Genomic DNA, 16,016 nt, shown 5'->3' with positions numbered 1-16,016 from the left:
AGTTACCCATAATGATAGAGTGTTGTTTAGTTACCCATCATGATAGTGTGTTGTTTAGTTACCCATCATGATAGAGTGTTGTTTAGTTACCCATCATGATAGAGTGTTGTTTAGTTACCCATCATGATAGAGTGTTGTTTAGTTACCCATAATGAGAGTGTGTTGTTTAGTTACCCATCATGATAGATTGTTTGTTTAGCTACCCAGCTGATCTTGTGTTCATTCTGTCATCCTCTGAACCCTGTGTAGCTCGTGGCTATATTTAATTTCATTATTTTATGATGTGAAGTACTTTGTTAATTGTATTGAAAAGTGCTAAACGAATAAAGTTATAATTATTATTATTAAGACTCTTTGCTGGCGTTTCCTTTATTCTGGCAATTGCAGGTATATTTCTACACTGTGAGGTTGGAATAATACTGTGACATTGTGAACATTATGCTAATGCTCTTTTAGTCTAAGAGCTGTCTGAAAATACTGCCTGAAATGTCGGCATGCTTGCCTGGTGACATCACCAATAGTGAGAGTTTGCCCTCCTCTCTCCTCTCTGCCAATAGCAGCTAGTTTTCAGGTTCCCTCCCATTTTGCTCCTCCATTTAGGCCTCTCTCTCAGAGAGTTGAAAACAATCACAGTAAAGTACTTAATTGTTACCCAGAAATGATTTGATATTGACATAAGAAAAAATAAAACATCTTCATTGGACCTTGAAGATTGAAGTTAATAAGATAATTCCCTGGAACTCCACAGGGAGTAACAATATGTTGACTCTTAAGACAATTACAGCCATTAAGAATACAGCAGAACAACAACAAAAAGTGAATTCCAGATTTATTCCAAAACAGAATGCATCCAAAACAATCACTTTAACCTGGGGACAGGGTCCAGGGTCTCAGTTGAAGAACATGACAAGAAGAACAGAAGGAAGTACAGTGTCTTATAAACAACTATCAACTTTATTATTACTCAATATTACTTATCAATACATTACGTCCATCAGCTGATGTGCTTTAGATGAAAGTTGACCTAGGCAGGTCTGAAGAGTCTTAGTTAGGGAGAAGAAAAGCAGAAAGGAGCAGAGATAGTGAGTGAATGCTCTCCTCTACATATTGTTGTCGGTCCAGTCTCTCATTCCATTGTAGGCGTCACTTTGTTGCTTGGCGTTGGCCCCGGTGGTATTTTTCAGATAGCCCTGGAACCGGCCCTGGTCCCGACCACTCACCAGGTACTGGCCCAACATCTGGTCAGCTCTGTGACAGACAAAACTGGGTCATTTACTGTTCAGTTCTGGTAAAGTTCCCAGAATGTTCTACATATTCTGAAACTATGCATAACTAACAGGGAAATAGTTCTAAACAATACAGAGAGATAGAACATAGATAAATAATAGAACAGTTGAATTGTAAAGTATTAATAAATACACAATGAGTAACAATAACTTGGCTTTATACACATGTAGTGCACCTACCTGGTAATTACACCGTATTCCTATGTAGTGCACCTACCTGGTAATTACACCGTATTCCTATGTAGTGCACCTACCTGGTAATTACACCGTATTCCTATGTAGTGCACCTACCTGGTAATTACACCGTATTCCTATGTAGTGCACCTACCTGGTAATTACACCGTATTCCTATGTAGTGCACCTACCTGGTAATTACACCGTATTCCTATGTAGTGCACCTACCTGGTAATTACACCGTATTCCTATGTAGTGCACCTACCTGGTAATTACACCGTATTCCTATGTAGTGCACCTACCTGGTAATTACACCGTATTCCTATGTAGTGCACCTACCTGGTAATTACACCGTATTCCTATGTAGTGCACCTACCTGGTAATTACACCGTATTCCTATGTAGTGCACCTACCTGGTAATTACACCGTATTCCTATGTAGTGCACCTACCTGGTAATTACACCGTATTCCTATGTAGTGAACCTACCTGGTAATTACACCGTATTCCTATGTAGTGCACCTACCTGGTAATTACACCGTATTCCTATGTAGTGCACCTACCTGGTAATTACACCGTATTCCTATGTAGTGCACCTACCTGGTAATTACACCGTATTCCTATGTAGTGCACCTACCTGGTAATTACACCGTATTCCTATGTAGTGCACCTACCTGGTAATTACACCGTATTCCTATGTAGTGCACCTACCTGGTAATTACACCGTATTCCTATGTAGTGCACCTACCTGGTAATTACACCGTATTCCTATGTAGTGAACCTACCTGGTAATTACACCGTATTCCTATGTAGTGCACCTACCTGGTAATTACACTGTATTCCTATGTAGTGCACCTACCTGGTAATTACACCGTATTCCTATGTAGTGCACCTACCTGGTAATTACACCGTATTCCTATGTAGTGAACCTACCTGGTAATTACACCGTATTCCTATGTAGTGCACCTACCTGGTAATTACACCGTATTCCTATGTAGTGCACCTACCTGGTAATTACACCGTATTCCTATGTAGTGCACCTACCTGGTAATTACACCGTATTCCTATGTAGTGCACCTACCTGGTAATTACACCGTATTCCTATGTAGTGAACCTACCTGGTAATTACACCGTATTCCTATGTAGTGCACCTACCTGGTAATTACACCGTATTCCTATGTAGTGAACCTACCTGGTAATTACACCGTATTCCTATGTAGTGCACCTACCTGGTAATTACACCGTATTCCTATGTAGTGCACCTACCTGGTAATTACACCGTATTCCTATGTAGTGCACCTACCTGGTAATTACACCGTATTCCTATGTAGTGCACCTACCTGGTAATTACACCGTATTCCTATGTAGTGCACCTACCTGGTAATTACACCGTATTCCTATGTAGTGCACCTACCTGGTAATTACACCGTATTCCTATGTAGTGCACCTACCTGGTAATTACACCGTATTCCTATGTAGTGAACCTACCTGGTAATTACACCGTATTCCTATGTAGTGCACCTACCTGGTAATTACACCGTATTCCTATGTAGTGAACCTACCTGGTAATTACACCGTATTCCTATGTAGTGCACCTACCTGGTAATTACACCGTATTCCTATGTAGTGTACCTACCTGGTAATTACACCGTATTCCTATGTAGTGCACCTACCTGGTAATTACACCGTATTCCTATGTAGTGCACCTACCTGGTAATTACACCGTATTCCTATGTAGTGCACTTGCCTGTTAATGCCCTGCTCCTCTAGCCTGCGGCCCTGTACAGGTCCGATCCCGGGTACGTCCCTCACAGACCGGTTTCCCATCGGCTCAGAGACAAAGTTACGGTGCTTCTGAGAGGTGGTGGAGCATCCTGTAGGGACATGGAGGAACAATATGACGATGAGATGTGTGTATTTATGACTGTGTATTATCAGTGGGTCAGTTTAGGTAGAACCTCACATAACATTTCTCTGGGAGGGGAATCAGGAACCAGGAAACAGGAACTACCCTAATCTCTCATGGACACATGACGTAAATACTTCAATTTGAGGTTAACCGAGATTAGGAACTATCCTAATCACAACAGAGTTATACTCCTTGAATTGAAAATGCAACACAAACAGATCTGGGAGGAAGAAGAACTACAACAGGTTGGGACATTGAGGGAGGGGAGGTTCAACATGGAGGGAGGGGCACTACAACATGGAAGGAGGGGCACTTCAACATGGAGGGAGAGGCACCACAACATGGAGGGAGGGGCGCTTCAAAATGGAGGGAGGGGCGCTTCAACATAGAGGGAGGGGCGCTTCAACATAGAGGGAGGGGCACTACAACATGGAAGGAGGGGCGCTTCAACATGGAGGGAGGGGCACTACAACATGGAGGGAGGGGCACTTCAACTTGGAAGGAGGGGGCGCTTCAACATGGAGGGAGGGGCACTATAACATAGAGGGAGGGGCATTACAACAAGAAGGGAGGGGCACTACAACATGGAGGGAGGGGCACTACAACATGGAGGGAGGGGCATTACAACATGGAAGGAGGGGCACTACAACAAGAAGGGAGGAGCACTACAACATGGAGGGAGGGGCACTACAACGTGGAGGGAGGGGCATCACAACATGGAGGGAGGGGCACTACAACATGGAGGGAGGGGCATCACAACATGGAGGGAGGGGCAATACAACATGGAGGGAGGGGCACTACAACATGGAGGGAGGGGCACTACAACATGGAAGGAGGGACACTACAACATGGAGGGAGGGGCGCTTCAACATGGAGGGAGGGGCACTACAAGATGGAGGGAGGGGCATTACAACAAGAAGGGAGGGGCACTACAACAAGAAGGGAGGGGCATCACAACTTGGAGGGAGGGGGCGCTTCAACATGGAGGGAGGGGCACTATAACATAGAGGGAGGGGCATTACAACAAGAAGGGAGGGGCACTACAACATGGAGGGAGGGGCACTACAACATGGAGGGAGGGGCATTACAACATGGAAGGAGGGGCACTACAACAAGAAGGGAGGGGCACTACAACATGGAGGGAGGGGCACTACAACGTGGAGGGAGGGGAATCACAACATGGAGGGAGGGGCACTACAACATGGAGGGGCATCACAACATGGAGGGAGGGGCAATACAACATGGAGGGAGGGGCACTACAACATGGAGGGAGGGGCACTACAACATTGCTTCCATATGTGAATATGTGTCTTTACCTATTCTAAATCATGTGAAGGGATGGCGTGAGTAATGGAGAACCAATCACTTGTCTCCACAATGTCTGTGAGTCAGTCACCCAATCCTTGGTCCTTGGGGGAGATTGTTATTTCCCCCGGCTTCCTATCCTGACCTATCCTGACCTATCCTGTCCTGACCTATCCTGACCAATCCTGACATGTCCTGACCTGACCTGACCTATCCTGACCTGTCTTGACCTGTCCTGACCTGTCCTGTCCTGTCCTGAACTGACCTATCCTGACCTGCCCTGTCCTGACCTGTCCTGACCAGTCCTGTCCTGACCTGTCCTGTCCTGACCTGTCCTGACCTAACCGTTAGTTATTATAAATGATTCCTAACCGTTAGTTATTATATAATAAATGATTCATAACCATTGGTTATTATATTGTAAATTATTCATAACCGTTAGTTATTATATTATAAATGATTCACAACCGTTAGTTATTATAAATGATTCCATAACCGTTAGTTATTATAAATGATTCCATAACCGTTAGTTATTATATTATAAATGATTCCATAACCGTTAGTTATTATAAATGATTCCATAACCGTTAGTTATTATATTATAAATGATTCCATAACCGTTAGTTATTATAAATGATTCCATAACCATTAGTTATTATAAATGATTCCATAACCGTTAGTTATTATATTATAAATGATTCCATAACCGTTAGTTATTATAAATTAATCCATAACCGTTAGTTATTATATTATAAATGATTCATAACTGTTACTTATTATTTTTTAAATGATTCCATAACCGTTAGTTATTATAAATGATTCCATAACCGTTAGTTATTATAAATGATTCCATAACCGTTAGTTATTATAAATGATTCCATAACCGTTAGTTATTATAAATTATTCCAAAACCGTTAGTTATTATATTATAAATCATTCCATAACCATTAGTTATTATATTATAAATGATTCATAACCGTCCTAGTGGGTTAACTGCCTGTTCAGGGGCAGAACGACAGATTTGTACCTTGTCAGCTCGGGGGTTTGAACTCGCAACCTTCCGGTTACTAGTCCAACGCTCTAACCACTAGGCTACCCTGCCGCCCCATTACCATTAGTTATTATAAATTATTCCAAAACCGTTAGTTATTATATTATAAATGATTCCAAAACCGTTAGTTATTATATTATAAATGATTCCATAACCGTTAGTTATTATAAATGATTCATAACCATTCGTTATTATGTTATAAATGATTCATAACCGTTAGTTATTATAAATTATTCCAAAACCGTTAGTTATTATATTATAAATTATTCCATAACCATTAGTTATTATATTATAAATGATTCATAACCGTTAGTTATTATATTATGAATGATTCCAAAACCGTTAGTTATTATATTATAAATGATTCCATAACCGTTAGTTATTATAAATGAGTCATAACCATTAGTTATTATATTATAAATGATTCATAACCGTTAGTTATTATAAATGATTCCATAACCGTTAGTTATTATAAATGATTCCATAACCGTTAGTTATTATAAATGATTCCAAACCCGTTAGTTATTATATTATAAATTATTCATAACCGTTAGTTATATAAACGGTTCAAAAACCGTAAGTTATTATATTATGAATGATTCATAACCGTTAGTTATTATATTATAAATGATTAATAACCGTTAGTTAATATATTATAAATGATTCATAACCGTTAGTTATTATAAATGATTCCAAACACGTTAGTTATAATATTATAAATGATTCATAACCGTTAGTTATTATAAATGATTCCAAACCCGTTAGTTATTATATTATAAATGATTCATAACAGTTAGTTATTACAAATGATCCCAAAACCGTTAGTTATTATAAATGATTCCATAACCGTTAGTTATTATAAATGATTCATAACCATTCGTTATTATGTTATAAATGATTCATAACCGTTAGTTATTATAAATTATTCCAAAACCGTTAGTTATTATATTATAAATTATTCCATAACCATTAGTTATTATATTATAAATGATTCATAACCGTTAGTTATTATATTATGAATGATTCCAAAACCGTTAGTTATTATATTATAAATGATTCCATAACCGTTAGTTATTATAAATGAGTCATAACCATTAGTTATTATATTATAAATGATTCATAACCGTTAGTTATTATAAATGATTCCATAACCGTTAGTTATTATAAATGATTCCATAACCGTTAGTTATTATAAATGATTCCAAACCCGTTAGTTATTATATTATAAATTATTCATAACCGTTAGTTATATAAACGGTTCAAAAACCGTGAGTTATTATATTATGAATGATTCATAACCGTTAGTTATTATATTATAAATGATTAATAACCGTTAGTTAATATATTATAAATGATTCATAACCGTTAGTTATTATAAATGATTCCAAACACGTTAGTTATAATATTATAAATGATTCATAACCGTTAGTTATTATAAATGATTCCAAACCCGTTAGTTATTATATTATAAATGATTCCATAACCGTTAGTTATTATAAACAATTCCATAACCGTTAGTTATTATATTATAAATTATTCCATAACCGTTAGTTATTATAAATGATTCCATAACCGTTAGTTATTATATTATAAATGATTCATAACCGTTAGTTATTATAAACAATTCCATAACCGTTAGTTATTATATTATAAATTATTCCATAACCGTTAGTTATTATAAATGATTCATAACCGTTAGTTATTATCTTATGAATGATTCATAACTGTTACTTATTATATTATAAATTATTCCATAACCATTAGTTGTTATAAATGATTCTATAACCGTTAGTTATTATAAATGATTCCATAACCGTTAGTTATTATAAATGATTCCATAACCGTTAGTTATTATAAATGATTCCATAACCGTTAGTTATTATAAATGATTCCATAACCGTTAGTTACTATAAATTATTCCAAAACCGTTAGTTATTATAAATGATTCCATAACCGTTAGTTATTATAAATTATTCCAAAACCGTTAGTTATTATAAATTAATCCATAACCGTTAGTTATTATATGATAAATCATTCCATAAACGTTAGTTATTATTTTATTAATGATTCATAACCGTTAGTTATTATTTTATGAATGATTCCAAATCCGTTAGTTATTATAAATGACTCCATAACCGTTAGTTATTAAAAATGATTCCATAACCATTAGTTATCATAAATGATTCCATAACCGTTAGTTATTATATTATAAATGATTCCAAACCCGTTAGTTATTATACTATAAATTATTAATAACCGTTCGTTTTATCAACGGTTCAAAAACCGTTAGTTATTATATTATAAATGATTCAGAACCGTTAGTTATTATATCATAAATGATCCCATAACCGTTAGTTATTATATTATAAATGATTCCATAACCGTTAGTTATTATAAATGATTCAATAACCGTTAGTTATTATAAATTAGTCCAAAACCGTTAGTTATTATATTATAAATCATTCCATAACCATTAGTTATTATATTATAAATGATTCATAACCATTAGTTATTATAAATGATTCATAACCATTCGTTATTATATTATAAATGATTCCAAAACCGTTACTTATTATTAACGATTCCATAACAGTTCATTATTATAAATGATTCCATAACCGTTAATTATTATAAATGATTCAATAACCGTTAGTTATTATAAATTATTCAAAAACCGTTAGTTATTATAAATTAATCCATAACCGTTAGTTATTATATGATAAATAATTCCATAACCGTTAGTTATTATAAATGATTCCATAACCGTTAGTTATTATAAATTATTCCATAACCGTTAGTTATTATATTATAAATGATTCATAACTGTTACTTATTATATTATAAATGATTCATAACCGTTAGTTATTATAAATGATTCATAACCGTTAGTTATTATAAATGATTCCATAACCGTTAGTTATTATAAATGATTCCATAACCGTTAGTTATTATATTATAAATGATTCATAACCGTTAGTTATTATAAATGATTCCATAACCGTTAGTTATTATAAATGATTCATAACCGTTAGTTATTATAAATGATTCCATAACCCTTAGTTATTATAAATGATTCATAACCGTTAGTTATTATAAATGATTCCATAACCGTTAGTTATTATAAATGATTCCATAACCGTTAGTTATTATAAATGATTCCATAACCGTTAGTTATTATATTATAAATGATTCCATAACCGTTAGTTATTATAAATGATTCCATAACCGTTAGTTATTATAAATGATTCATAACCGTTAGTTATTATAAATGATTCCATAACCGTTAGTTATTATAAATGATTCCATAACCGTTAGTTATTATATTATAAATGATTCATAACCGTTAGTTATTATAAATGATTCCATAACCGTTAGTTATTATAAATGATTCATAACCGTTAGTTATTATAAATGATTCCATAACCGTTAGTTATTATAAATGATTCCATAACCGTTAGTTATTATAAATTATTCCATAACCGTTAGTTATTATATTATAAATGATTCATAACTGTTACTTATTATATTATAAATGATTCATAACCGTTAGTTATTATAAATGATTCCATAACCGTTAGTTATTATAAATGATTCATAACCGTTAGTTATTATAAATGATTCCATAACCGTTAGTTATTATAAATGATTCCATAACCGTTAGTTATTATATTATAAATGATTCCATAACCGTTAGTTATTATAAATGATTCCATAACCGTTAGTTATTATAAATTATTCCAAAACCGTTAGTTATTATATTATAAATTATTCATAACCGTTCGTTTTATCAACGGTTCAAAAACCGTTAGTTATTATATTATAAATGATTCATAACCGTTAGTTATTATATTATAAATGATTCCATAACCGTTAGTTATTATAAATGATTCCATAACCGTTAGTTATTATATTATAAATGATTCCATAACCGTTAGTTATTATATTATAAATGATTCCATAACCATTAGTTATTATAAATGATTCATAACCGTTAGTTATTATATTATAAATGATTCATAACCGTTAGTTATTATATTATAAATGATTCCATAACCGTTAGTTATTATAAATGATTCCATAACCGTTAGTTATTATATTATAAATGATTCCATAACCGTTAGTTATTATAAATGATTCATAACCGTTAGTTATTATAAATGATTCCATAACCGTTAGTTATTATATTATAAATGATTCCATAACCGTTAGTTATTATATTATAAATGATTCCATAACCGTTAGTTATTATAAATTATTCCATAACCGTTAGTTATTATATTATAAATGATTCCATAACCGTTAGTTATTATAAATGATTCCATAACCGTTAGTTATTATAAATGATTCCATAACCGTTAGTTATTATAAATGATTAATAACCGTTAGTTATTATATTATAAATGATTCCATAATCGTTAGTTATTATATTATAAATGATTCCATAACCGTTAGTTATTATAAATGATTCCATAACCGTTAGTTATTATAAATGATTCCATAACCGTTAGTTATTATAAATGATTAATAACCGTTAGTTATTATATTATAAATGATTCCATAACCGTTAGTTATTATATTATAAATGATTCCATAACCGTTAGTTATTATAAATGATTCCATAACCGTTAGTTATTATATTATAAATGATTCCATAACCGTTAGTTATTATATTATAAATGATTCCATAACCGTTAGTTATTATAAATTATTCCATAACCGTTAGTTATTATATTATAAATGATTCCATAACCGTTAGTTATTATAAATGATTCCATAACCGTTAGTTATTATAAATGATTCCATAACCGTTAGTTATTATAAATGATTAATAACCGTTAGTTATTATATTATAAATGATTCCATAATCGTTAGTTATTATATTATAAATGATTCCATAACCGTTAGTTATTATAAATGATTCCATAACCGTTAGTTATTATAAATGATTCCATAACCGTTAGTTATTATAAATGATTAATAACCGTTAGTTATTATATTATAAATGATTCCATAACCGTTAGTTATTATAAATGATTAATAACCGTTAGTTATTATATTATAAATGATTCCATAACCGTTAGTTATTATAAATGATTCATAACCGTTAGTTATTATATTATAAATGATTCCATAACCGTTAGTTATTATAAATGATTCCATAACCGTTAGTTATTATATTATAAATGATTCCATAACCGTTAGTTATTATAAATGATTCCATAACCGTTAGTTATTATAAATGATTCCATAACCGTTAGTTATTATAAATGATTCCATAACCGTTAGTTATTATAAATGATTCATAACCGTTAGTTATTATATTATAAATGAATCCATAACCGTTAGTTATTATAAATGATTCATAACCGTTAGTTATTATAAATGATTCATAACCATGAGTTATTATAAATGATTCATAACCGTTAGTTATTATATTATAAATGATTCCATAACCGTTAGTTATTATAAATGATTCATAACCGTTAGTTATTATACATGATTCCATAACCGTTAGTTATTATAAATGATTCATAACCATTAGTTATTATAAATTATTCATAACCGTTAGTTATTATACATGATTCCATAACCGTTAGTTATTATAAATGATTAATAACCGTTAGTTATTATATTATAAATGATTCCATAACCGTTAGTTATTATATTATAAATGATTCTATAACCGTTAGTTATTATAAATGATTCCATAACCGTTAGTTATTATAAATGATTCCATAACCGTTAGTTATTATAAATGATTCATAACCGTTAGTTATTATATTATAAATGATTCCATAACCGTTAGTTATTATAAATGATTCATAACCGTTAGTTATTATACATGATTCCATAACCGTTAGTTATTATAAATGATTCATAACCATTAGTTATTATAAATTATTCATAACCGTTAGTTATTATACATGATTCCATAACCGTTAGTTATTATAAATGATTAATAACCGTTAGTTATTATATTATAAATGATTCCATAACCGTTAGTTATTATATTATAAATGATTCTATAACCGTTAGTTATTATAAATAATAGTTATTATAAATTATTATAAATTATTCCATAACCGTTAGTTATTATATTATAAATGATTCATAACTGTTACTTATTATATTATAAATGATTCATAACCGTTAGTTATTATAAATGATTCCATAACCGTTAGTTATTATAAATGATTCCATAACCGTTAGTTATTATAAATGATTCATAACCGTTAGTTATTATAAATGATTCCATAACCGTTAGTTATTATAAATGATTCATAACCGTTAGTTATTATAAATGAATCCATAACCATTAGTTATTATAAATGATTCATAACCGTTAGTTATTATAAATGATTCCATAACCGTTAGTTATTATAAATGATTCCATAACCGTTAGTTATTATAAATGATTAATAACCGTTAGTTATTATATTATAAATGATTAATAACCGTTAGTTATTATAAATGATTAATAACCGTTAGTTATTATATTATAATGCAATCTATACGGCACAGCTGTGAATTTATTGGTCCTTAAATGAAACCGGTAAACTTTTTTATTTATCACAATAATCTTTATCTAATTATTGTCTTTAATGCAGAGCCGACAGACAAGTTCCTTACTTTTTCCTCCTTCCACTTGCCTCTTACATTTTTGCGGTAATGCTGCAATTATTTGGTAGTAATTTTGGGTAGAGCAGACATTTCCATATGTTGTCGTTAGCTGTGTGTGTGACATAACTCCACCAGTGGTATTTATGACATCATTTATGATTTTACCTTTTCTAAACATTCTTTCCAAAAATACTGTTTTTTTTACCAATTAGTATTTTTGAGTTTAAACCACAATATGTCATGTATTATTTGTTAGGAATCTTCTGGTGGATTAAACTGAAATTGAAACCAACTTTCTACGGCTTGTGATAGTGATAGCTGGAAAGAAACGGGAGATGATTTCCTTTTAAAATAACTGAAAGTGAGAAAAAGGGAAAAAGATCATACCTTTCTTATTTCCAGACATGGTTCAGGTGGAGGATGGAGAGTTCAAAATAACTTGACGTGGTGTCTCTCTGTTTCTGTCTGGATGGAGGGAGAGTTCAGTTCAATGTAACTTGCTGAGGTAACTCTCTGTCTTGTTCTTCTGTCTGCAGTCTACTGTTTTCAAAACACGGTAGCAAACAGTAGCGAAACATTTCCCAAAGGAAGCGTCATGCAACAAAAACCAAGAGTTTCTATTGGACAATTCTGTTCTGAAGGCCCCTCTCCCCGCGTTGTTCGTTTTGTTTCCTAGTGAACACACATTGAGCTCCACCTCCTCCTTCCTGAACAGAAATTAAGAGGAATGTTAAGTTATGATTTCCTGAAGATGGGTGGGGGCAAATGTAGAGTGTTTATAACAATCTGACAGAGTGGTGTGTGTGTGTGTGTGTGTCTGTGTGTGTGTGTGTTCATGGTGGTGTGTGTGTGTGAGTGTGTGTGTGTGTGTGTTTGTTCATGGTGGTGTGTGTGTGTGAGTGTGTGTGTGTGTTCATGGTGGTGTGTGTGTGTGTGTGAGTGTGTGTGTGTTATGTTCATACAAATATTTACACATTTTAAGTTTGCTGAAAATATACGCAGTTGACAGTGAGAGGACATTTCTTTTTTTGCATAGTTACATATAGGGAGAGAGAGAGAGAGGTCTGTATCACATCCTGCCGGGATTGAGAGTGCCATAGGGAGGCACACAATTGGCCGCGTTGTCCGGGTTTGGCAGGCTTAAATTAGAATTTGTCCTTAACTGACTTGCTTAGTTAAATAAAGGTTAAATAAATAAAAAAATAAACAAATATGTATATATATATATATGTATATATATATATATATATATATATATATATATAGAGAGAGAGAGAGAGAGAGAGAGAGAGAGAGAGAGAGAAGATAAATGAGTCTTGTGTTCTAGCCCAGTTGTTGGGTTTTAATCGTTATCTTGTGGTGTCTTCAACTTTCTCTGTGAAGTTAGTAATAATTCTTCCCTCTGAGTTACAGTCACTGTACTGTTTCTCTCTGATCTGATCTGTGGCTCAGAGTGGCAGGATGATCTTTCAGACAATCATTCCGAGTACTCCGTGGGGTCCGAGGACGAGGACGAAGTTTTCGAGGAGAGGCCGGAAGGTGGGTGTCAATGAGACCTCCGTAAGACTCACTAAGAGCAGATTTAAGTCTCAATGTGCAACAGACACACACACACACACACACACACACACACACACACACACACACACACACACACACACACACACCACCATGCACACACACACCAACATGAACACACACACACACACACACACACACACCACCATGCACACACACATACCACCATGCACACACACACCAACATGAACACACACACACACACACACACCTTATATAATGTTACTTACCCTACATTATTAATCTCATATGCATACGTATATACTGTACTCTATACCATCGACTGTATCCTTATGTAATACATGTATCACTAGCCACTTTAACTATGCCACTTTGTTTACATACTCATCTCATATGTATATACTGTACTCGATACCATCTACTGTATCTTGCCTATGCTGCTCTGTACCATCACTCATTCATATATCCTTATGTACATATTCTTTATCCCCTTACACTGTGTACAAGACAGTAGTTTTGGAATTGTTAGTTAGATTGCTTGTTGGTTATTACTGCATTGTCGGAACTAGAAGCACAAGCATTTCGCTACACTCACATTAACATCTGCTAACCATGTGTATGTGACAAATAAAATTTGATTTGATTTGATTTGACACACCACTCTGGCAGATTGTTATAAACACTCTACATTTGCCCCCACCCATCTTCAGGAAATCAGTACTTAACATTCCTCTTAGTTTCTGTTCAGGAAGGAGGAGGTGGAGCTCAATGTGTGTTCACTAGGAAACAAAACGAACAACGCGGGGAGTGGGGCCTTCAGAACAGAATTGTCCAATAGAAACTCTTGGTTTTTTGTTGCATGACGCTTCCTCTGGCAAATGTTTCGCTACTGTTTGCTACCGTGTTTTGAAAACAGTAGACTGCAGACAGAAGAACAAGACAGAGAGACACCTCAGCAAGTTATATTGAACTGAACTCTCCCTCCATCCAGACAGAAACAGAGAGACACCATCTGAGACATAAACTGAACATGTTCCACAGACATGTGACTAACACAAATTGAATAATGTGTCCCTGAACAAAGGGGGAGTCAAAATAAAAACTAACAGTCAGTATCTGGTGTAACCTCCAGCTGCATTAAGTACTGCAGTGTACACCAACCAGGACATCACGCACAGAACGAGCAGTATGGCTGGTGGCATTGTCATGCTGGAGGGTCATATCAGGATGAGCCTGCAGGAAGGGTACCACACGAGGGAGGAGGATGTCTTCCCTGTACCGCACAGCGTTGAGATTGCCTGCAATGACAACAAGCTCAGTCCAATGATGCTGTGACACACCGTCCCAGACCGCGACGGACCGTTGTAGTGGAAATTTCAGTACTGAGAGAGACTTGGACAATTATTCAAACAATCATCTTCATTCAACATTGATTTATTATTGCAATGATAATATAACCGTCGACCACACACTCTAAGTTTAGCTGATAATGAAAAAACAGAGATCTTATATAGGGTCTAAATGCTTAGCCAGTCATTTCTACCGTTCCCATAAGCCACCTTGGTCCATCTCCTGGACAGGATGTTTTGCTTCAAACCCAGCTTAGTTTCCCAGATGCCAGGATGATGACACAATGAGGCATTGTTCTAAACTCTTCCAGGCTCTCAATATCTCGGGTCACACACACCACATCCTGTCTAAAGAATGCCAGCTTTTAGATTTGTATCACCAAGTCCATTGTCAGCTCAAACTATCTCCAGCAAAACTCACTTCCTTAAACAGATGCCCAGACAGGAAATTAGAGTGGAAACCATAAAAACTCAGCCTTAGCAGGTCTTACTCTTAGTTAAATATTTAACAGTTTACTATTAATCTTAGCTCACAGTCTATTTTCCTGAACTTCCGCCTGTCTGACGTGCCCAAAGTTTTTCATTTGTCAAAATAAAAGCCTGAAACTATGTCTAAAGACTGTTCACACCATGGGGAAGCCATAGGAAAAGGATCTGGTTGATGTCCCTTTAAATGGAGCGAAGGCAGGCAATGGAACAGAGAACTTTCAGGAAAAACAGCACTTCCGGGTTGGATTTTCCTCAGGTTTTCGACTTGCAATATCAGTTCTGTTATACTCACAGA

The 16,016-nt window shown here is 34.0% G+C and overlaps 1 protein-coding gene across 1 annotated transcript; it reads right to left on the bottom strand.

Moving 5' to 3' along the window:
* Window positions 1–812: 812 nt before the first annotated feature.
* Window positions 813–13,167, bottom strand: LOC110533231 (barrier-to-autointegration factor). The gene is made up of 3 exons (XM_090188761.1): window positions 12,732–13,167; window positions 3,206–3,332; window positions 813–1,248 (listed from the first exon to the last, which is right to left on the bottom strand). The coding sequence occupies exons 1-3, from the start codon at window positions 12,748–12,750 to the stop codon at window positions 1,101–1,103; spliced, it is 294 nt and encodes a 97-aa protein (XP_090044887.1). The 5' UTR covers window positions 12,751–13,167; the 3' UTR covers window positions 813–1,100.
* Window positions 13,168–16,016: the final 2,849 nt, after the last annotated feature.

The sequence above is a fragment of the Oncorhynchus mykiss genome, chromosome 10, assembly GCF_057628025.1.
Source record: "Oncorhynchus mykiss isolate SJ-2025 chromosome 10, ASM5762802v1, whole genome shotgun sequence".
Classification (NCBI taxonomy): domain Eukaryota; kingdom Metazoa; phylum Chordata; class Actinopteri; order Salmoniformes; family Salmonidae; genus Oncorhynchus; species Oncorhynchus mykiss.
This window is presented reverse-complemented; position numbering and strand designations above follow the sequence as displayed.